Raw genomic sequence first — 22,235 nt, 5'->3', positions numbered from 1 at the left:
CCCAACCTGTCCACATCCGTCTCCAGAGTCCCTGCTTTCTCTACTTCCACTGCTCTTCCACCTATTTTCATATCATCCACAAACTTGGCCACAAAGCCTTCAATCCCCTTATCCAAATCATTAATATACAACGTGAAGAGTAGCGGCCCTAGCACCGACCCCTGCGGAACTCCGCTAGTCACATGCAGCCAACCAGTAAAAGCCCCCTTTATTGCCACTCTTTGTCTTCTGCCATCCAGCCAACCTGCTATCCATGCCAGTATCTGCCCTTTGATACCATGGGCTCTCATCTTCCTTAGCAGCCTCACATGGTGCACCTTATCAAAGGCTTTCTGAAAATCTAAGTAAACATCCACTGACTCTTATTTGTCTGTCCTGCTATTTGCTTCTTCAAAGTATTCCAGCAAATTTGTCAAGCAAGACCTCCCCTTCACAAAGCCATGCTGACTCGGCCTATTTTATCGTGAACTTCTAGGTACTCCGTAAGCTCATCCTTTCTAAAGGACTCTAAAATCTTACCAACTGCCGAAGTCAGACTAACCGGCCTACTTCCCACTATTCTGCTTTGCTCCCTTCATGTGCAGCGGGGTAATCTTGGCAATTTTCCAATCATCTGGGACCTCTCCTGTCTCTAGTGATTCTTGAAATATCACTGTCAATGCCTGCATGATCTCGAAGGCCACCTCTTTCCGAACCCTAGGGTGCAGTCTATCTGGTCCAGGTGACATCCACCTTCAGCCCTTTCAGCTTCCCAAGCACCTTCTCCCTAGTAATAGCCACTCCACTAACTTCCAATCCCTGACTCTCTTGAATTTCAGGCACGTTGCTGGTGTCTTCCACTGTGAAGACTGATACAAAAAAATTATTCAACTCCTCTGCCATTTCTTTATTCCCTGATGTGCTTCAATGCTGAGTAGTATTTACTGCACTCTGCACCTTCCCCTTTGCTCTACCTATTATACTTGAGTGTGACTTGATTCTATTTATGTATAGTATTATTTGATTTGATTGAATAGCATACAAAACAAAGCTTTTCACTGCACTTCGGTACATGTGACAATAATAAACTTAAACCTAAACACCACCCAACTCCCACCGATGCAAATCTCCCCATGACAGAAATCAAGGCAATGTAGGGTCAGGAACAAGAGCATGGAAATGGGATCAGTTTAAACAAGTGCTTGCCAGTGATCTGTTTCTGTGCTGTATGAATACGTGACCCCATGACTGGGGAGAGGTTAGAAGGTAAGCAGCAATTTTATTTTCGTTTAGTTTAGTTTAGTTTAGAGATACAGATACACCACCTTCACCCCACCGAATCCATACGATCACCCGTTCACACTAGTTCGATGTTATCCCACTTTCACATCCACTCCCTACACACGAGGGGCAATTTTTACAGAGGCCAGTTAACCTACAAACCCGAACGTCTTTGGAATGTGGGAGGAAACTGGAGCACCCGGAGGAAACCTATGTGGTTCCAGGGAGAATGCGCGCACACACACAGTACACAAGGCCAGGGTCTCTGGCACTGTGATTTGGATGGGCTGGTTTTTCTTTCACAGTGCCTGGGTGTGCATTGTTAATTTTGTTGGTTTTTTATTTTACTTTAGATTACAGCATGGAAACAGGCCTTTTGGCTAACCATGTCCGTGCTGACCAGCGATCACCCCGTACACTAACACTATCTTACACCCTACAAACCTGTACGTCTTTGGACTGTGGGAGGATACGGAGAAAACCCATACGGTTACAGGGAGAACGTACAAACTGCATAGAAGCAGCACCCATAGCCACGTTCAAACTCGGGTCTCTGGCGCTGTAAAGCAGCAATTGTACCACTGCGCCACTGGGCCTCTTCAGAAGAAATCTTTTGAACTAATTTGTTCAACTTACATCTGTGGCTTCCTCAGAGATTCAAGAAATACAGAAATGAAATTCTATAGCAACTGAATTCTTGAAATGCAATCAGCACCTGCTAAATCTTGTACCCGTGATTCCAAACAAGGCAGTAATCTGGAATTGGCAATCCAGCCTGCTGGAGTGTCAAATGTTGACCTGTCAAGAGCTTATTTGTAATTAAGCATGTTGCACGATATATTGTCCAGTTCAGTACAAGCCAAATTTACACTCTGACTCTCCAGTTTCCCATTAAATACAACCTTCCTAAAGCATATCATTAACTCAATCTTGACAATATTTTCTCTATTGAAGTCATTCAACCTGCTACCTAGAAGTTAACTTAAATGTTTTCATAAGTTCATAAGTCATAGGAGCAGAATTAGGCCATTTGGCCCATCAAGTCTATTCAATCATGGCTGATCTATCTTTCCCTTTCAACCCCATTCTCCTGCCTTCGCCCCATAACCCTTGACACCTGTACCAATTAAGAATCTGTCAATCTCCACCCTAAAAATACCCGGTGACGGCCCCCACAGCTGTCTGTGGCAATGAATTCCACAGATTCACCAACCTCTGACTAAGGAAATTCCTCCTCGTCTTCTTTCTAAAGTAACGCCCTTTTATTCCGAGGCTATGGCCTCTGGTCGTCCTAGACTTTCCCATTAGTGGAAACATCCTCTCCGCATCTACTCTACGCAGGCCTCAATCTATTTTTATTGATTGTACAGTATATTACCTTGGTACTTTCAATGGAAGGGCATAGACTTCCATAGATTTAATGTAAGAAAATAACTGCAGATGCTGGTACAAATCGAAGGTATTTATTCACAAAATGCTGGAGTAACTCAGCAGGTCAGGCAGCATCTCAGGAGAGAAGGAATGGGCGACGTTTCGGGTCGAGACCCTTCCCATAGATTTAATATAGTCCAGCTATATTTAGAATATAGAACAGTACAGCACAGGAACGGACCTGACAGCCCATGATGACTACATTGAATATGATGACAAAAATTAATCCCGTCTGCCTGCATGTGATTCATATCCCTCAATTTTCTGCGCATCCATCAGTCTATCTAAAAGTCTCTTAAATGCCACTATCATATCTGCTTCCACTATCACCCCTGGCAGTGTGTTCCAGGCACTCTCCATTCTGTAAAAAATTGCCCCGCACCTCTGTTTTAAATTTTTTTTCCCTCTCACCTTAAAGTTACGCCCTCTGGTCTTTGACATTTCCACCGAAGGAAAGAGTTTCTGACTGTCTACCCTATCTATGCCTCTCATAGATTTATATACTTCAATCAGGTCTCTCCTCAGCATCTGTTGCTCCAGATAAATCCCGCCCCCCCTAGTGTGTAGGGAGTGGGATAAGATAAATCTAGTGTGAAAGAGTGATCGATAGTTGGCGCAGACTTGATGGGCCGAAGCCAGGGCCTGTTTCCATGCTGTATCGCTAAACTAAATGATGGCCTTGCCATCAACATTGATCCCACAATCTTTTCTCATCTTTATTTGGTGTTTGATCAAATGTTGAAAGTGTTATATAGCTATTGTGGTGTAAAAGATGCCGGAAAGATTCACAAGGCTGATGCCGGGACTGGAGGCCTGAGTTATAAGGAGTTATAGGGAGAGACTGGAGAGGTCAAGTCAAGTCAAGTCAAGTCAAGTCAAGTTTATTTGTCACATACACATACACGATGTGCAGTGAAATGAAAGTGGCAATGCCTGCGGATTGTGCACAAAAAAGAATTACAGTTACAGCATATAAATAAAGTTAATAAGTTACTATAGTGTAGACAAAAATTTAGTTTCTGGAGTTATAAAAGTTGACAGTCCTGATGGCCTGTGGGAAGAAACTCCGTCTCATCCTCTCCGTTTTCACGGAGGTTGGGACTGTTTTCCCTGGAACAAAGAAGAGTGACCTTGATCCCAAGGTGGAAATGTCAAAGATTTGAGGGCAGAGCTTTGAGGTGAGAGGGGCAATGTTTAAAGGAGATGTAATGAGCTACAATGCTGAGAACTATCTTCTGCACTCTGTATCTTCCCCTTTGTTCCACCTATTGTAGTTGAGTTTGACTTGATTGTATTTATGTGTGATTACTTATAGTGATATGGTGTGGAAACAGACCTTTTGGCCCATCAAGTGCGTGCCGACCAACGATCCATACACTAGTTCCATCCTACACACTAGAGGCGATTTGCAGAAGCCAATTCACTTACTAAGCCGCACATCTTTGGGATGTGGGTGGAAACCGAAGCACCCGAAGAATACCCACGTGGTCACAGGGAGAACGTGTAAACTCCACACAGATAGCACCCATAATGAGGATCGAACCTGGATCTCTGGCACTGTAAGGCAGTAATTCTACTGCTTGCCACTGTGCCGATACAGTTATATATCTGATTTATTTGGATAGCATGCAAAACAATGCTTTTCACTGTACGATACAATATGATACGATGAAACTTTATTTATCCCGGGAGGGAAATTGGTCTGCCAACAGTCTTAAAAACACAAAATACATGCAACAAGAAATTAAAAGTGACGAGTGGAAAGGATTGGGGATGTGCAGCGATTAGGGAGGGGGAGGGAGAGGGAGCGGAGGGGAGGGGAATCAGTCTACCCCATGACAGAAGGGGGAGAAGTTGTACAGTTTGATAGCCACAGGGAAAAAGGATCTCCTGTGGCGTTCGCCACACAAATGTCCTGTGGCACATGTACACCGGCACATGTACACCGGCACATGTACACCGGCACATGTACACCAGCACATGTACACCAGCATATGTACACCAGCACATGTACACCAGCATACGTACACCAGCACATGTACACCAGCATATGTACACCAGCACATGTACACTGGCACATGTACACCAGCACATGTACACCAGCACATGTACACCGGCACATATACATCGGCACATATACATCGGCACATGTACACTGGCAAATGTACGGCACATGTACACCAGCACACGTACACCAGCACATGTACACCAGCACACGTACACTGGCACATGTACACCGGCATATATACACCAGCACATGTACACCAGCACATGTACACTGGCAAATGTACGGCACATGTACACCGGCACACCTACACCTGCACACGTACACTGGCACATGTACACCGGCACATGTACACCAGCACACGTACACCAGCACATGTACACCAGCACACGTACACTGGCACATGTACACCGGCACATATACACCAGCACACGTACACCAGCACACGTACACCAGCACATGTACACCAGCACACCTACACCTGTACACGTACACTGGCACATGTGGCAATAATAGATCTAACCCTAAACCTTAAGCAAGTTCTTTACATACACAAAGGCTGGTGGATGCCTGGAATGCACTACCAGAGGTGGTGGTGGAGGCAGATACGATAGTGGCGTTTAAGATAGGCGCATGGATATGGAGGGATATTGATCACTTGGAGGCAGTGGAGATTAGTTTAACCTGGCCTCATATGCAGCACATACATTGAGGCCTGTTCCTGTGCTGTTCTCTGTTCTATAATTAGGGTGTCTTTAAAGTTCTGGGGCATTATTATCATGAAGGAACAACTGATCATTCAACATTTAAAAACTGGGACAAGTGCTTCCACTTGTAGGTGCTTTTAACATTGGCCTGACCTGCATCTATTGTCTACTCCAGGTTGCTTTGTGACTGACACTTCATGGAACACCAAGAGTCAGCCGTAAAGTGCAGAGTGAGGCATGTGTGGGTGGCAGGTTGACTTTTGTAAGAAAAGACACGTGTTTTTCTTTAAATAACAAAAACAGCTGCTATTACAGTCATTATCCACCCCACCACACCCCTCCCCTCCCCTCAACATAAAAATACTTCAAAGTTTAGTGTAGTTTAGTTTATTATTATCACTTGTACAGTAAAAAGCTTTTTGTTCATAAGTTCATAAGTCATAGGAGCAGAATTAGGCCATTCGGCTCATAGCGTTTACTCCGCCATTCAATCATGGCTGATCTACTGTATCTTTCCCTCTCAATCCCATTCTCCTGCCTTCTCCCCGTAACCCTTGATACCCTTACTAATCAAGAATCAGTCAATCTCTGATTTAAAAATACCCATTGACTTGGTCTCCACAGCCGTCTGTGACAACGAATTCCACAGATTCACCACTCTCCGGCTAAAGGAATTCTTCCTCATCTCCATTCTATTCTGTGGCTGTGCTCCCTGGTCCTAGATTCTCCCACTAGTGGAAGCATCCTCTCCACATCCACTCTATCCAGGCCTTCCACTATTCTGAAAGTTTCAATGATGTCCCCCCTCATCATTGTAAACCCTTAACGAGTACAGGCCCAACAACTCACACACTTGTTGCGTGCTATCCAGTCAGCGAAACGACTATCCATGATTACAATGGTGCACTCCGCAGTGTACAGATGCAGGATAAAGGGTTTAATATTTAGTGCAAGATAAAGTCCAATAATGTCCGATCGAAGGTCCCCAATGAGGTAGATGGAAGGACCGCACGCCAGCTGGTGAGAGGATGGTTCAGTTGCCCGATAACAGCTGAGAAGAATCTGGAGGTGTGCGTTTTCACACTTCTAACCTCTGGCCTGATGAGAGACTGGGGCGAAGAGAGAGTGTATCTTTCTGGTCCTTGATTATGATGGTGGTCTTGCCGGGGTAGCGTGAAGTGTAGATGGAGTCAATGAATGGGAGGTTGGTTTGTATGATGGTCTGGTCTACGTCCGCAACGCTCTGCAATTTCTTGCGGTCTTGGATGAAGCTGTTCCCAAACCATGCCATGGTGCATCTCGATAAGATGCTTTAGATTTAGCTTGTGCTTGCAACTTGCCTGAAAGGCCCCCCGCCGCCCCCCCCCCCCCCCCCCCCCCGCAACATAATACAATGAGTGAAATCCTCAGTACATCTTTGTGGAGAGTGAAACACAACCCGTAGATAGGGGGATAAAGAGGGCATACAGCATGCTTGCCTTAGTCGGTCGTGGAGTTACGGATAAAAGTCCAAAAGTGATTGGCCTCTGTATATTGCCCCTAGTGTGCAGGGAATGGATGAGAAAGTGGTATAACATAGAAACTAGTGTGAACGAGTGAATATTTGTAGGTGTGGACTCAGTAGTCCGAAGGGCCTGTTTCCATGCAGTATCTCTGAAGTAAATGAAACTAAAATCCTTTAAGTCCTCCCTGTCGTCAAAAACATCTACATGAAGTGTTGTCTCAAGAAGGCATCACCTATCATCAAGGATACCCACCATCTGGGCTGTGCCCTCTTCTCGCTGCTACCGTTGGGCAGGAGTCTGAAGTTCCACACCATCAGGTTCAGGAACAGCTACTTTTCTACAACCATCAGGTTCTTGAACTGACCCGCACAACCCTAACCCTACCTCAGCAACAGAACACTACAGACCACCGCTTGCACTACCATGAACTTGTTTTCTAATTGTGTTTTGCACTAATGCTCTGTTTTTACACAATCTTTTTCTCGTCAGTATCCTGTAGAATTTATGTGCAATTTATGTATCATTTATATTTTGGTGTGTTGTCTCGGTCTCGGTCTAAGTGCCTGTAAGCAAGAGTTTCATTGTACTTGTACCTCCCTGTACTTGTGTATTTGACAATTAATCGTAAAAAGACACAAAATGCTGGAGTAAACCAGTGGGCCAGGCAGTATCTCTGGAGAACAAGGATAGGTGATGTTTTGGGTGGGGGCCCATCTTCAGATTGATAGTGATGAGGGGGGTGGAGAAAGCTGGAAGAGAGGAGGGGCAGCACAAAGCCTGGTGAATGATCACGTTAGAACACGATCGTAGAGTAGGAGAACAGCAGGAATCACAGAGGGGCAGCAATAAGAAAGAAAACACAGATCTCCCGTCGGAAAGAGGAGGAGAACATGTTCAAACTAGGCATACTTGAGGAGATTTCACCATGGAGCAGTACCTTGTCCTGCCCCTCCCCTCTTCCAGCTTTCACCGCAACGCCCCACCACAATCAATCTGCACAAGAATCCCGACCCAAAACGTCACCTACCCATCTTCTCCAGAGATGCTGCCTGACCCGCTGAGTTACTCCAGCACTTTGTGCCCGTTTTTTTGCAAACCAACAATTGCAGTTCTTGAGTTACTCCAGCACATTGTGTCTTTTTTTGTAAACCAGCATCTGCAATTCCTTGTGTCGACAATTAATTGAAGAAACAAATATAAAATATAGACACAAAGCGCCGGAGAAACTCAGTGGGTCAGGCAACATCTCTGGAGAAAAAGGATGGGTGATGTTTCGGGTCGGGACCTTTCTTCGTAATTTAATAAATGCCAAACAAAAGAAACATGCAAAAACTCTTCACACATTCTCAGTGTCTATTTACTCAATAGTGTCATACTCAGTAGTGTTCGCAACTATCTTTAGACAAAATACCCTTTCCCACTCATGAAGCCTCCTAAGGTGATATCCCTTCAGTATTCCAGCCTTTGATTTGACTTGACTTGTCTTCCTTCAAGGTTAGAATCTGTGCTTTGGCAGCAATCTGTCTCAGTGCTGCCATCTGGTGGTGTTGGTTTGTAGTTAATTAACCCTCCCTTCCAATCCAAATACCTGCACTCTCCAAACACATCAACAACTTTCTAAAACTCTGTAACATCGCAGATAATGGTGAATCATAACAAAAATAAGTAAAACTAAATTTCTTATGAGCTGAGTCTCTGTGAATTTGCTATTTATTAAATATATTTATTGATTCCAAGGATCATGGAGTAAGTTCAGTATTAATTTCCCCCCCCCCCAAAAAAAACAAAGGCTATTCGTAATTTAATAAATGCCAAACAAAAGAAACATGCAAAAACTCTTCAGACATTCTCAGTGTCTATTTACTCAATAGTGTCATACTCAGTAGTGTTCGCAACTATCTTTAGACAAAATACCCTTCCCACTCATGAAGCCTCCTAAGGTGATATCCCTTCCCCTGTTTGAGGGGTTGTCTCAACCAGAGTCTGCCCCTCAATGTCCAGCTGTGGAAGGACCTTAGACTAGGGTCTTCCCCACAGAGCCTTGGCGTTGGCTGCACTGAACTTCAGTGCGTCCCTCAGCACGTACTCCTGCATTATGGAGCGGGCCTGTCGGCAACATTCCCCTGGCGGACATTTCGCTGCCTTGGTTGCATTAGGGACCTCCGACATATTTTGCACTAATATTTAATTTAAATTTAATTTATTTATTTTCTTGGGCGGCAGAGTGGCACAGCGGTAGAGTTGCTGCCTTACAGCGTGAGACCCGGGTTCGATCCTGACTATGGGTGCTGTCTGTATGGAGTTTGTACATTCTTCCTGTGACCGCGTGAGCTTTCTCCAGGTGCTCTGGTTTCCACCCACTCTTTGTGCAGGTTTGGAGGTTAATTGGCCTTTGTAAATTGATCCTAGTGTGTAGGATGTGAAATTGGGATAACATAGAACGAGTGTACAGGTGATTCTTGACTCGGCATGGACTTGGTGGGCCAACGAGCCTGGTGGTGGGATAACATAGGACTAGTGTACAGGTGATTCTTGACTCGGCATGGACTTGGTGGGCCAACAAGCCTGTTTCCAAGACGTAGGTTAATTGACTATGGTAACAAAATTGTAAATTGCCCCTAGTGTGTACTTTAGTGCTAGTGTATGGAATGATCGCTGGTCGGCGTGGACTCGGTGGGCTGAAGGGCCTGTTTCCATGCTGTATCTCTACAGTCTAAAAGTCTATTGAAACAATCTTCGTTTGTTTTGTTATCTATGAGCACTGGGTTTACAGACCTGTTATGCTGCTGCAAGTAAGAATTTCATTATTCCGTTTTCGCTACACAGGACAGTTAAACACTCTTGATCTATCTGTAAACTCCTGACTGATCTGAGAGCTCTTTCAAAGGGCAAGCACAGATGCAATGGGTGAGTGGTCTCATTCCGTGCCCTGTCATTCTATAAAAAGTGCCGTAGGTGAACCATAGATTGAGGTCACACAGAAGAGGGAATGAGGGCAGTTTCAATTCTCCCACGCTTTATCACCCCAGACCATCTTGCAAACAATGGAGGAGAGTAGATCAGCTTTTCCACCACACTATCTGCAGCTCAGGGCAGGTAATCCATCACTGTCAGAGGTAACAGGGTAATGCCACAGAGCCCACCCATCCCACCACCTCACACACGCAGAGACCAGTGGGCTGGAGAAAGCTGACGCAGGCTAAACATCGGCAGCACAGTGGCACAACAGTAGAGTTGCTGCCTCACTAGGGACAATTTACAGAGGACAATTAACCTACAAATCCAATCGTCTTAAGAATGTGGGAGAAAACCGGAGCACCTAGAGGAAACCCACGCAGTAACAGGGAGAACGTGTAAAGTCCACACAGACAGCACCCGAGGTCAGGATCGAACCTGGATCTCTGGCGCTGTGAGGCAGCAGCTCTATCCGCTGTGCTGCCTGTGTTACAACGTAGAACAATATAGCACAGGAACGGGTCCTTTGGCCCATAATGTCCATGCCGAACATGTGGCCAACTTAAATTAATTTCCTCGGTTCTCATGCGATCCATATTCCTCCAGTCCCCGCATATCCATATGCCTATCCAAAGGTCTCTTACATGCCACTATTATATCTGCCTCCATCACCACCCCTGGCAGCCCAGCATCTTTCAGGCACTCACCACCCTTTGTGTAAAAAACCTGCCACGCACATCTCCTCTCAACTTTACCCCTCTCACCTTAAAGCTCTGCCCGATCATCTTTGGCATTCCCAACCTGGGAAAATTGGCCTCTGTGAAGATTGCCCCTCATGTGTAGATTGTGGATGAGAAAGTGCGATAACCTGGAACTAGTGTGAACGGGTGATCAATGGTTGGCATGGACTGGGCCAAAGGGACTGTTTCCATGCTGCATCTTTCAATCAATCATAATTCAGTGGTGCCAGCAGGGGGCAGACAGTTCCCAGTCACGGATACAGAACTGGTTACAGTAAACTTTAATGAGGCTTCTTCGAGATGGAGTTATGTACACAAGTCAGCTCTGCCTCCAAGAGGAGAAGAGGGCGGTCGGTGTTGCCTTCCGGTCACGAGGTGACCCCGCGGTGGGGGTCCCTCTACGCAGGAATTCTACCCCTCTCCATCGGGGACTTGGGGTGGAAGGTATTGCACTGTGGAGTCCCCTGCAACCTGTTCCTCGCGCGGTTCACAGACTCGCCAGCCGCCTGCCACTTTTGCGGGTTGGAAGAGTCTGTGTACCACGTGTACATGCAGTGTGTGAGGTTGCAGCCCCTGTTCCAATATCTAAAGGGGCTGCTCCTTGCTTTTTGGCTTCATTTTTCACCCACCATCCTCATCTTTGGACACCCTGTGCGTAGGGGAGAAGGTAGGGCCGAAGATGTCCTTGTTGGGTTGCTCCTGGGCCAGGCCAAGCTGGCCATCCGCGACTCACGGCGCCAGGCGGAAGAGGGCTCTGCCCGAGCCAGCTGCCTGCCCCTTTTCCGGGGTTACGTCCGTGCCCGGGTGGTGTTGGAGAGGGACTGCGCGCTGTCCACGGGCACCCTGGAGGATTTCCGGGATCGCTGGGCACCGCGGGGGATTGGATGTATCCTGGATGGGGATTGTAATATAATTGTATAATAGTTTCAATAGGTATATTTGTTTGTATAATATTCTGGTGGTGGGTTCTGTTTTGGTTTTATTGTATTGTATATATTATTTTAATATTTGAATAAATATTTTTGAATTAATTTTTTTTTTTTTTTAATTTTTAAAAAAAGAGAAGAGGCTGTTTCCGAGCGTGGTGGTGCACGCTTTCAAGCTTCTGCACCCTCTGCCAGACGGGAGCGGGGAGCAGAAGGAATGATCGGGGTGGGACAAGTCTTTGATTATGTTGGCTTCTTTCCCGAGGCAGCGTGAAATGTAGATGGAGTCATTGGTGGGGACTCTGGTCTGTTTGACAGATCGGGCTACATCGACAAGACCCATAGAGCCATAATGTCTGACAACCCCCAATAACCGCTCTCTTTGTCAGCATGTTTATTCCCTGCTTCGCAAAGACCGGCATACACAGATCTCCTGCAGAACAGCACTTGCTGCTTTCTCATCACTTCAAACATGGTCTGTATTCAGACTTTTCCCACCAAATATTCTCACCTTTCCCCACCTCGCCTTCAGTTGCAGAGGAGTGTTTTGTGTGACACAGAATTGTGTGATTAACAAGTATTCACTACACGGAGAGTAGGAACAACGAATTGCATGTGCTGGTTTATACCTACGATAGACATAAAGTGCTGAGGTAACTCAACGGGTCAAGCAGCATCTCTGGAGAGAAATGGATGGGTGACTTTTCGGGTCGAGACCCTTTTTCAGAATCTGAAGAAGGATCTCAACCCGAAATGTCACCCATCCTTTTATTCTCCAGAGTTGTTGAGTTACTTTGTGTTTATCTTTAGCTACAGGGAGAGGTTGGACAGACTCATATTGTTTCCCTTGGAACGCCAGAGATTGAGGGGAGATCTGATAGAAGCAAATGAAATTATGAGAGAAATAGATAGGGAAGACAGTCAGAACCTTTTACCCAGGATGGAAATATCAAAGACGACGGTATAGCTTTAAGGTGAGTGCGGCTCTCTTACACAAAGGATGGTGGGTGCCTAGAATGTGCTGCCGGGGGTGGTGTTGGAGGCAGATCTGATAGTGGCGTTTAAAAGACTTGTAGATAGGCACATGTATTTGCAGTGAATGAGGAGATATGAATTAGGTGCTGGCAGATAAGAGATAGTCTTTGGCATTGTGTTCAACACAGATGTTGTGGGCCAAAGTACCTGTTCCTGTGCTGTACTGTTCCCTATTCTATGTTCTATGTTCTCATCCACTTGTTCAATCATTCTGTCTCCTTTTGAACATGGATCGTAGAACAGTACAGCACTGGAATGGCCCCTCCAGCCCACAATGTCTGTGCCACACATGGTGCCATGCCAAGTTAAACTAATTTCCCCTGATGCATGTGACATTTAATTTAGTTTAGAGATACTGCATGGAGACAGGCCCTTCGGCCCATCGAGTCCACGCCGACCATCGATCACATGTTCACACTAGTTCCATGTTATCCCACTTTCTTATCCACTCTCTACATACTAGGGGGAAATTTACAGAAGGCCGACAAACCTACAAACCCGCACGTCTTTGGGATGTGGAGGGAAACCGGAGCACCTGGAGGAAACCCACGGGGTCACAGGGAGAATGTATACAGGGAGAACAGGGAGAGATGGTTCGATTGTAATCATGTATAGTCTTTCTGCTGACAGCAAAAAGCTTTTCACTGTACCTCGGTACACGTGATAATAAACTAAACTAAACCAAACTAAACTAAATTAAAATAAACTCCACACACAGACAGTGCCTGAGGTCAGGATCAAACCTGGGTCTACCAACTGCTCCATTGTGACCTTTTGACTGCGGTGAGACGGTAAAGGTGACTGCACCCGCACAGTGGCTGGGAACCCGTCACTCACCAGTCAACACAACTGTTCCATACCTGTAGGATGACTGATCATTTTATCTCTCTCTCTCTCTCTCTCTCTCTCTCTCTCTCTCTCTCTCTCTCTCTCTCTCTCTCTCTCACACAGGAGCAATCCCATGCGACGTGGTTGTTCCCAGGCATTGTGACGAGATCAGCCAGCTTTGCTTTGACGTGGGTTTCACCGTTGGTAAATGAGGCATGACCGCACGGTTGTGGTGCTGGCATGCAGGGTGAAAGGTATTTAAAGGCTCAGACGCATCTCAGGCACCAGCCAGCCCCGCTCGTTCCACTTGCTCTCTCTCTCGCCGGAGGAAGAAGAAGGCCACAGCAGGTGAGTGGTGCAGGGATCCACGTTGTGTCAACACCGAAGATCGACACAAAGCGCTGGGGTAACTCATTGGGCCAGGCAGCATCTCTGGCGAAAAAGAATAGGTGACGTTTCAGGTCGGGACCCCTTCTTCAGACTTCTTGAGTCTTGAGGAAACCCACCTGGTCAAGACTCAGATGCAAACTCCACACAGCCAGCATCCGAGACAGGATCAAACCCGGGTCTCTGGCGCTGTGAGGTAGCGGCTCTACCAACTGCACCACTGTGCTGCCCATCAATTTAGTAATCTGGTAGTCATTAGCTAAGGAACTGAACTAAAATAATTACTGGCTATTTGTTCACCTGGTTCATTAAAGTCTCACAGGGAAGGAAATCTGCCCTTCGTCCCCTCGCCTGGCCCATCCGTGCCGCCAGACCTGCCAATGTGGTTGACTCCATAATAGCCAAGTTTTTCCATCAGCATCTCTAGGGGCAATTAAGGATGGGTAATAAATGCTGGCATTAATAGGTGAAAGTTATCCAACACTCATGCCCTGTAACTGTTGGTCGTACCAGTTTGATGAAACTAAAGAGAGACACAAGAGACTGCAGATGCTGGAATCTTGATCAATCCCTTTCCCTCAGGATGGAAATGTCAAAGACTCGAGGGCATAGCTTTAAAGTGAGAGGGGCAAAGTTTAAAGGAAATGTGCGGGGCAGGTTTTTCTCCACAGAGGGTGGTGGATGCCTGAAACACTCTGCCAAGGGTGGTGGTGGAGGCAGATGCAAATGTGGCGTTTAAGAGGCTTTTAGATAGGTACATGGATATACAGGAAATGGAGGGATATGGATCAGGTGAATGCAGAGGGGATTAGTTTGATATGACATCGTGTTCAGCATGGATATTATGGGCCGAAGGGCCTGTTCCTGTGCTGTACTTTTCTATGTTCTGAACCACCCAGCAGGTCAGGCAGCATCTGGGGAGGGAATGGGCTGAAGACGTTTCACACATGACGGACCCTTCTTCAAAACTTGTGTTTTGATGAAAATATCATGTCTGAAATGTATTGGAAAAGTATGCTTTATGCAAACAATTTGTTACAATTTACTGTGTTATTTCTGCTGGGTAGTTTTACCATGAAAATCACCGAAATACTGAGAGCTGGGGACATCTCCAAGGCTATCGAACAATGCAAAGGTAAAGTATTTAGTTTCTTTGAATTAATCTGCAAAAAAGGTTTAGGTTTCATTTAAGTTTATTATTGTCTCATGTACCAAGATGCAAAGAAAAGCTTTAGTTTGCATGCTATCCAAACAGATCAGATACCCCATACATAGATATAGATCAGATACCCCCATACGTAGATATGATCAGTCAAACTCAAGTACAATAGATAGAACAAAGTTACCCCTGAGGTCCCTCTTATAGACAATAGGTGCAGGAGGAGGCCATTCGGCCCTTCGAGCCAGCACCGCCATTCAATGTGATCATGGATGATCATTCTCAATCAGTACCCCGTTCCTGCCTTCTCCCCATACCCCCTGACTCCGCTATCCTTAAGAGCTCTATTCAGCTCTCTCTTGAATGCATTATATCTCTCCTCTTTCAATTTAAGTCTATACCCTCTAGTTTTTGAATCCTCTATGGTGGGAAAAAGACTGTGAGTGTTCACTTTATCCATGCCCTTCATGGTACATATTAACAAGATCACCTAACACACTCCAAAGAAAAAAGTCCCAGCCTATTCAACTTTTCCCTATAGCTCAAGCCCACAGGCCCAAGTAACATCCTGGTGTAAAAGAATATAAAGTGCTCCATCATGACTTCCCGACATTTGCTCTGAATACCCTTCCCAATGAAGGCAAGTGTGGCAGACACCTTCTTTACCACACTGTCCATTTGCCTCGCTACTTTTAGGGAACCTCTCACCTGTACTCCCACATCTCTCTGTTCTGCAACACTCTCCAGGGCTTTGCCATTTATTTTGTAAGTCCTGCCCTGATTTGATATAGACTCATAGAGTCATGCAGCGTGGAAACAGGGCCTTCGGCTCAACTGGCCCACGCCGACCAACATGCTCCAGCTACACGTCCCACCTCCCTGTGTTTGGCCCATTTCCCTCTAGACCTATCCTATCCATGTACCTGTCTAAATGTTTCTTAAACGTTGCGATAGTACCTGCCTCAACTACCTCCTCCGACAGCTCGTTCTATGAAACATAACACTATATACCAAAGTGCAACACTCACTTGTCAGAATTAAATTCCATTTGCCATTCCTTGTCCCACCTTCTCTAGATCTTGTTGTAGACTTAGATAAGCTTCTCTGCTGCCTACTATTCCAACTATTTTGGTACCATCTGTAAAGTTATTAACGATGTTAACTTCATTGTCTTCATTCACTTCATTAATGAAGATAACAAACACCATTGGACCTAGCACCGACCCCTGTGACATTCCATTGGTCATGGGATTCCAATTAGATAAAATAAACCTCCACAACCACCTTTCACTCCTTCCTCCATGTCAATTGTGAATCCAATTGGCTATCTCACCTTGAATTCCCTTTGTAATTTTGATGTTATAGAGGTGTATAAAATCATTAGGGGAATGAAAACGGTGAAAGCACAGTTTCTTGAAGAATCCTAATGTACCTCAGCAATGGAACACTATGGACCATCTCTTGCACTACCATGGACTTACAGACTTTTAAAATAATTTTGTTTCACACTATTTGTGAATAGATAGGGTAGATGCACAGTGTCTTTTATCCTGGGTTGGGGAATCAAGAACCAGAGGACATACATTTAAGGTGAGAGGGACAAGATTCAAATAGGAACCTGCGGGGCAACTTTTTCACTCTGTGGGTGGTGAGTATTTGGAACGAGCTGCGAGGCGAGTTAGTTGAGGCAGGTACTACAACAACATTTGAAAGACACATGTACGTGGATAGGAAAGGTTTAGAGAGCGGGCAATACAGTGGTGCAGCAGTAGAGTTGCTGCCTTACTGCGCCAGAGACCCAGGTTCAATCCTGACTTTACGAAGTTTGTATGTTCTCCCTGTGACTGCGTGCATTTTCTCTGGTTTCCTCCCACACTCCAAAGACATATAGGTTTGTAGGTTTAATTGGTTTCGGTAAAATTGTAAAATTGTCCCTAGTGTGGGGTAGTGCTAGTGTACGGAGTGATCGTTGGTTGGCGTGGAATTGGTGGGCCGAAGGGCCTGTTTCTGAGCTGTATCTCTAAAGGCTAAAGTCTAAAGTCTAAAGATATGGGCCAAATGGAAGCAAATGGGACTATCTTAAATGAGGCACCTTGGATGGCTTTGCTGAGTTGGACTGAAGGGTCTGTTTGCTTTGCATGCTGTATGACTCTACAATTATCTTTTCTTTTCATCTCAGAGTCTTTCACCTTCAAGAAGTTTTTTGAAACAAGTGGCCTCTCCAGTAAATCCAATGACGAAGTGAAGGAAGTCTTCGCAATTCTGGACCAGGATGGGAGCAGCTACATAGACAAGAGTGAACTCAAGTAAGGACAGGAGGAGTTGTGGCCCAAGGGGTTTGAAGAGCATGGTTTCTACTGCTACAAAGGCCAAATACTCTGTGTACAGAAAATCTGAAATAAAAGGCAGCATCTGTGGAGAAACAGTCAATATATCCTCTGAAAGTTTATGTTGAATATTTTGCAGCATTAGGGTGGCATGGTGGCTCAGCGGTAAATTGCTGCATTACAGTGCCAGAGGCCCAGGTTCAATCCTGACTACAGGTGCTGCCTGTATGAAATTTGTACGTTCTCCCTGTAACCGCATGGGTTTCCTCCCACATTCCAAAGACGTTCAGGTTTGTAGGTTAATCGGCTTCAGTAAAAATTGCAAGTTGTCCATAGTGTGCAGGATAGTGTTAGTGTACAGAGACCGCTGGTCGGCGCAGACTCCATGGGGTGAAAGGCCTGTTTCCGCACTGTATCTCTAAACTAAACTAAAAATTAACTTTCGGATGAATGTCCTTGCATCAGAACTAGTCAGTCCTATTTTTCATTTTCCGTCTAGCGATCTGCACTCTTAGACCAGAGGGTGTGAGGAGATTTACAGAGAACATTGAGCATAGAACAGTACATCACAATTCATCCACCAACCCTCATGTTTTGGGAATGTGGGGACAAACTAGAGCATCCGGGGAAGCAGGCATGGTTACCAGGGAGAATGTGCAAACTCCACACAGACAGCACCCAAGATCAGGGTCTCATCTGCTTGTACATAATCCAAATCCCTCAATTCCCTGCACTTCCATGTGCCTGTTCAAAAACCTCTTAAACACCACTATCGTATTCACCTCCACCACCCTGCCTGGCAACGCGTTCCAGGCTTCCACTACTCTTGTGTAAAAAAACTTGTCCTGCACATCTCCATTAAACTTTTCCCCTTCTCACCTTATAGCTATGCTCTCTAGTGTTGGGCATTTCCATCCTGGGGAAAAGGTTCTGACTGTCTACCCTATCTATGCCTCTCATAATTTTATATACTGCCCTCAACCTCTGACGTTCCAGAGAAAACAATCCAAGTTTGTCCAAACTCTCCCTGGAGCAGAAACCCTCTAATCCAGGCAGTATTCTGGTAAACCTCCTCTGCAACCTCTCCAAAGCCTTCACGGAATGGGGCGACCAGAACTGCATGCAGCACTCCAAATGCGGCCTGACCACAGTCCAACATTATGACCGTGTTGGGATGTTTCGCTACAAGAATGCAAGTTGGTTCGTTTGTAGAACCCGACCCATCCATTGATCGTGTTTCCTGCTTTAGGTCCTTCCTTAAATACTTCTCCCCCGATGCCAGAATGCTGAGCGATAGAGAGGCCGAGTCCATGGTTTCCGCTGTGGACAATGATGGTGATGGGAAAATCAAATATCAGGGTAAGTGTAGCACTTTCAGATTTATTTAATGTCACGTGTACACAGGTACACTGTTCAGCAAGCTATCCAATCAAATCATACTCTACATGGTTGACTGCTTGACTTCCACAGCTAACTCAACTACCATTCCTTCCCATCCCACATTCAGCAAGAACTCCATTCTGTTGTGGCGCTCTCCTCCTCTCTATTTCTCTCTCTTTCACTCTCTCTCACAGTCTTGCTCTGTCCCTCTTTCTCTCTCTTTCTCTTTCCCTCTCTTTTTCTCTGTATTTTTATCTCTCACCCTTTCTCTCTGTATTTCTTTTTCTCTCTTTCAATCTCTCTCTCCCTACTGTCACTTTCTCTCTGCCTCTCAATTTCTCTCTTTTTCTTTCTATTTCTCTTTTCCTCTCTCACTCACTTGCTATTTGTCCAAATCTTTCCCAATTATAGCCGGTAACTGCACCAACTATTTGAGCCTGTGAGATGCATCTAATGTTCACTGTCTTTCTGTCTTTGCCCAAAGGAGAACACTTTTGACAGCGGTGTGAGGACAGCAATGGGGCGGGACTTTGGATACTATTTCCAAAGACCTGGCATAGGCATGATGGGCTGAATGGCCTTCTGTGACACTGGTTGCCATCTAAGCATCAATGGTCTCTGGGCAGAGCGTCTAAACCCAGAGGTGTCCTTTGGCCTTGTCTTTTCTTTCGCCACTTCCACACTTCACACTTGTTAGTTTTTACATTGAGTGCAGTCTGAATAACCTAGTATTAAATTTATCATCAAATTAGCACGACACAGTAGCGCAAGGGGTAGAGCTGCTGCCTCGCAGCGCCAGAGATCCAGGTTCGATCTTCACCCTGGGTGCTGTCTGTGTGTACGTTCTCCCTGGAACCACGTGGGTTTCCTCCGGGTGCTTCGGTTTCCTCCCACATCCCAAAGACGTGCGGGTTTGTAAGTTAATTGGCCCTGTAAATTGCCCCATAGTATGTAGGGAATGGAGGCGAAAGTGGGATAACGTAGAACTAGAACTAGCTGGTCGGCGTGGACACGATGGGCTGAAGGGCATGTTTCCACGGTGCATCTCTAAACTAAAGTAAATGCATAATGCCCTGTGTTTCCATTGCAGAATTCCTACAACTAGTGTTGTTGTCGAGAAATCCTGAAGCCAAGAACTAATCCGAGAAAGGCTGTCATGTTCTATTGCATCCACTTTACCAACGCTGAGGCAGGCATTGATCTGGACACCTTTGATCAAACAGCATGACGGAAATGTGCTAAATGATTGGTTGTGTATCTCTCAAGGAAAGGTAGCTCAATACTAAATAAAGTACATTTTGAAAGTAAATTTATTTGTGTCACTTTATCTGTGAGAAAAACAATATAATCACAATGCATGGACAGGAACAGTATTGAGGGAGTACTGCACCAGGAGAAAACCCACGCGATCACAGGGAGAACGTGCAAACTCCGTACAGATAGTCTCTGGCGGTGTGAGGCAGCAACTCTACCGCTGCGACACTGTGCCACCCCTGAGGACGATATCTTAAACTGAAGTTTTACACCCCGCTCTCAGGCACTTTTGAATGATCAGATCACAATTAAAGCAAAAATAAATTCGATAAGTCAGACCTGAAACATGGTCTGTCCATTCCCTCCACAGATGCTACCTGACCCGCTGAGTTACTCCAGCACTTTGTGCTTTCTCTCAGGGTTTCAGCATCTGCAGTTTCTTGTGCCTCCAAATAAAGGTTCCTTTCAGCCAATGTAATACTTTAAAAATATATTAGTGGTGGCACAATGGCGCAACAGGTAGAATTGCTGCCTCGCAGCGCCAGAGCCCCAGGTTCAATCCCGACCTCATCTGCTGTCTGTGTGGAGTTTGCACGTTCTCCCTGTGAGCGCATGGTATTCTGCGGGTGCTCCGGTTTCCTCCCACATCCCAAAGACGTGCGAGTTTGTAGTTTAATTGGCCTGTGTAAATTGCTCCTAGTGTGCAGAGAGTATGTGAGAAAGTGGGATACCATAGAATTGACACACACCACTCTCTCAGGTGAGTGCGTCAAAATTTGATGGAGATGCATGCGACAAGTCTTTTACTCAGAGGGTGGTGGGTGCCTGGAACATGCTGGTGTCTGGTCATTCAAGATTAACATTTCTTTCCCCAGAATCCTAATGTCTTTCCTTTAGTTCTTTACCATACTTTAGAGATACTGCGTGGAAACAGGCCCTTCGGCCCAACAAGTCCATGATGACCAGTGATCATCCTGTCCAGTAGCACTATCCTACACACAAGGGACAACTTACGATTTTTACCAAAGCCAATTAATTGACAGACCTGTACGTCTTTGGAGTGTGGGTGGAAATCGGAACACCTGGAATAAAATCCATGTGGTCACAGGGAGAATATACAAACTGTCAGTAGAGGCGGTACCAGTACAGACAGAATCCATGGTCAGGATCAAACCCAGGTCTTGCCAAACTTACCCGTGCTGACCAAGATAGCCCATCCACACTCGTCCCACCAGCCCACGTTTGGCCCACATCTCTCTGAACCTTTCCTATCCATGCACCTGTCCAAATGTCTTTTAGAGGTCCGTGACCTTTAGAATTCTCTACAGAAGTAATAGCTCAGTCACTATGAGTTTTTAGATATTAAGGAACTTAAAGTGTGTGGTATTAAACAGGAAAAGACAGATGAAGTAGCAAAAAAATGACCACAATCTTATTGAGTGGCAAACCGACCATGATGGGCCGAAACGCCTGCTCCAGATAATGCTATATCGTATGCTGTGTTTCTAATGGTAGCGGAAATCTGAAACGCTCTGCCCCAAATCTCTCTGGGATAAGTTGTTGAAGATTGATAAACCTAAGATATAGAGTTAAGAGAGAGATCAGCTGTCATCTGTTTGATTGATCAGGCAGCCTTGAGGTTGAATGAGTTTATTTTGTTCATATATCTTTCTTCCCTGCTGTATATGAACTCTGCAACTGAAGTAATTACAAGTTATTTTAGATTTAGATTTTTTAGATTTAGAGATACAGCGCAGAAACAGGCCCTTCGGCCCACCGGGTCCACGCCGCCCAGTGATCCCCGCACATTAACACTATCCTACACCCACTAGGGACAATTTTTACATTTGCCCAGCTAATTAACCTACATACCTGTATGTCTTTGGAGTGTGGGAGGAAACCGAAGATCTCGGAGAAAACCCATGCAGGTCACGGGGAGAACGTACAAACTCCGTACAGTACGGAGCCCGTAGTCAGGATCGAACCCGAGTCTCCGGCACTGCATTCGCTGTAAAGGCAGCAACTCTACCGCTGTGCCACCGTGCCGCCATGATCTGCAGATCAATTTTGTCAACTAGCCTTTCAAAGAGTTAATGCTTGTTGGGATGATTGATACCGACGGGCGGCACAGTGGCGCAGCTGGTAGAGCTGCTGCCTCACAGACCCAGGTTCGATCCCAACCTTCATTGCTGTCTGAATGGAGTTTGCATGTTCTCCCTGTGTAACCATGTGGTTTTCTGCCAGGTGCTCCCATATCCCAAAGACGGGCAGGTTTGTAGATTAATTGGCTTTGGTAAATTGTCCCTAGTGTGTAGGATAGAACTAGTGTATGAGCG

General features: G+C 45.7%; 1 protein-coding gene across 1 annotated transcript; it reads left to right on the top strand.

Moving 5' to 3' along the window:
• The first annotated feature begins 7,112 nt into the window (after positions 1 to 7,112).
• LOC144604187 (parvalbumin, thymic-like) lies at positions 7,113 to 19,812 on the top strand. Its single transcript, XM_078418392.1, has 7 exons — positions 7,113 to 7,225; positions 11,919 to 12,004; positions 13,674 to 13,740; positions 14,847 to 14,914; positions 17,118 to 17,244; positions 18,515 to 18,624; positions 19,736 to 19,812. Exons 1-7 carry the CDS (start codon positions 7,113 to 7,115, stop codon positions 19,783 to 19,785), a joined length of 621 nt encoding a protein of 206 aa, XP_078274518.1. The 3' UTR covers positions 19,786 to 19,812.
• The last annotated feature ends 2,423 nt before the right edge of the window (positions 19,813 to 22,235 follow it).

The sequence above is a fragment of the Rhinoraja longicauda genome, chromosome 21, assembly GCF_053455715.1.
Source record: "Rhinoraja longicauda isolate Sanriku21f chromosome 21, sRhiLon1.1, whole genome shotgun sequence".
Taxonomy (NCBI): Eukaryota; Metazoa; Chordata; class Chondrichthyes; order Rajiformes; family Arhynchobatidae; genus Rhinoraja; species Rhinoraja longicauda.
Note: the sequence above shows the minus strand (reverse complement) of the source record. Positions and strands in the feature narration are given on the sequence as shown.

Coding starts and splice junctions, on each gene's coding strand:
- LOC144604187 (XM_078418392.1), top strand. CDS start 7,113: ATGAAGTGTTGTCTCAAGAAGGCATCACCTATCATCAAGGATACCCAC. Junction 14,915..17,117: donor GGCTATCGAACAATGCAAAG/GTAAAGTATTTA, acceptor TTTTCATCTCAG/AGTCTTTCACCTTCAAGAAG. Junction 18,625..19,735: donor TGGGAAAATCAAATATCAGG/GTAAGTGTAGCA, acceptor TTTCCATTGCAG/AATTCCTACAACTAGTGTTG.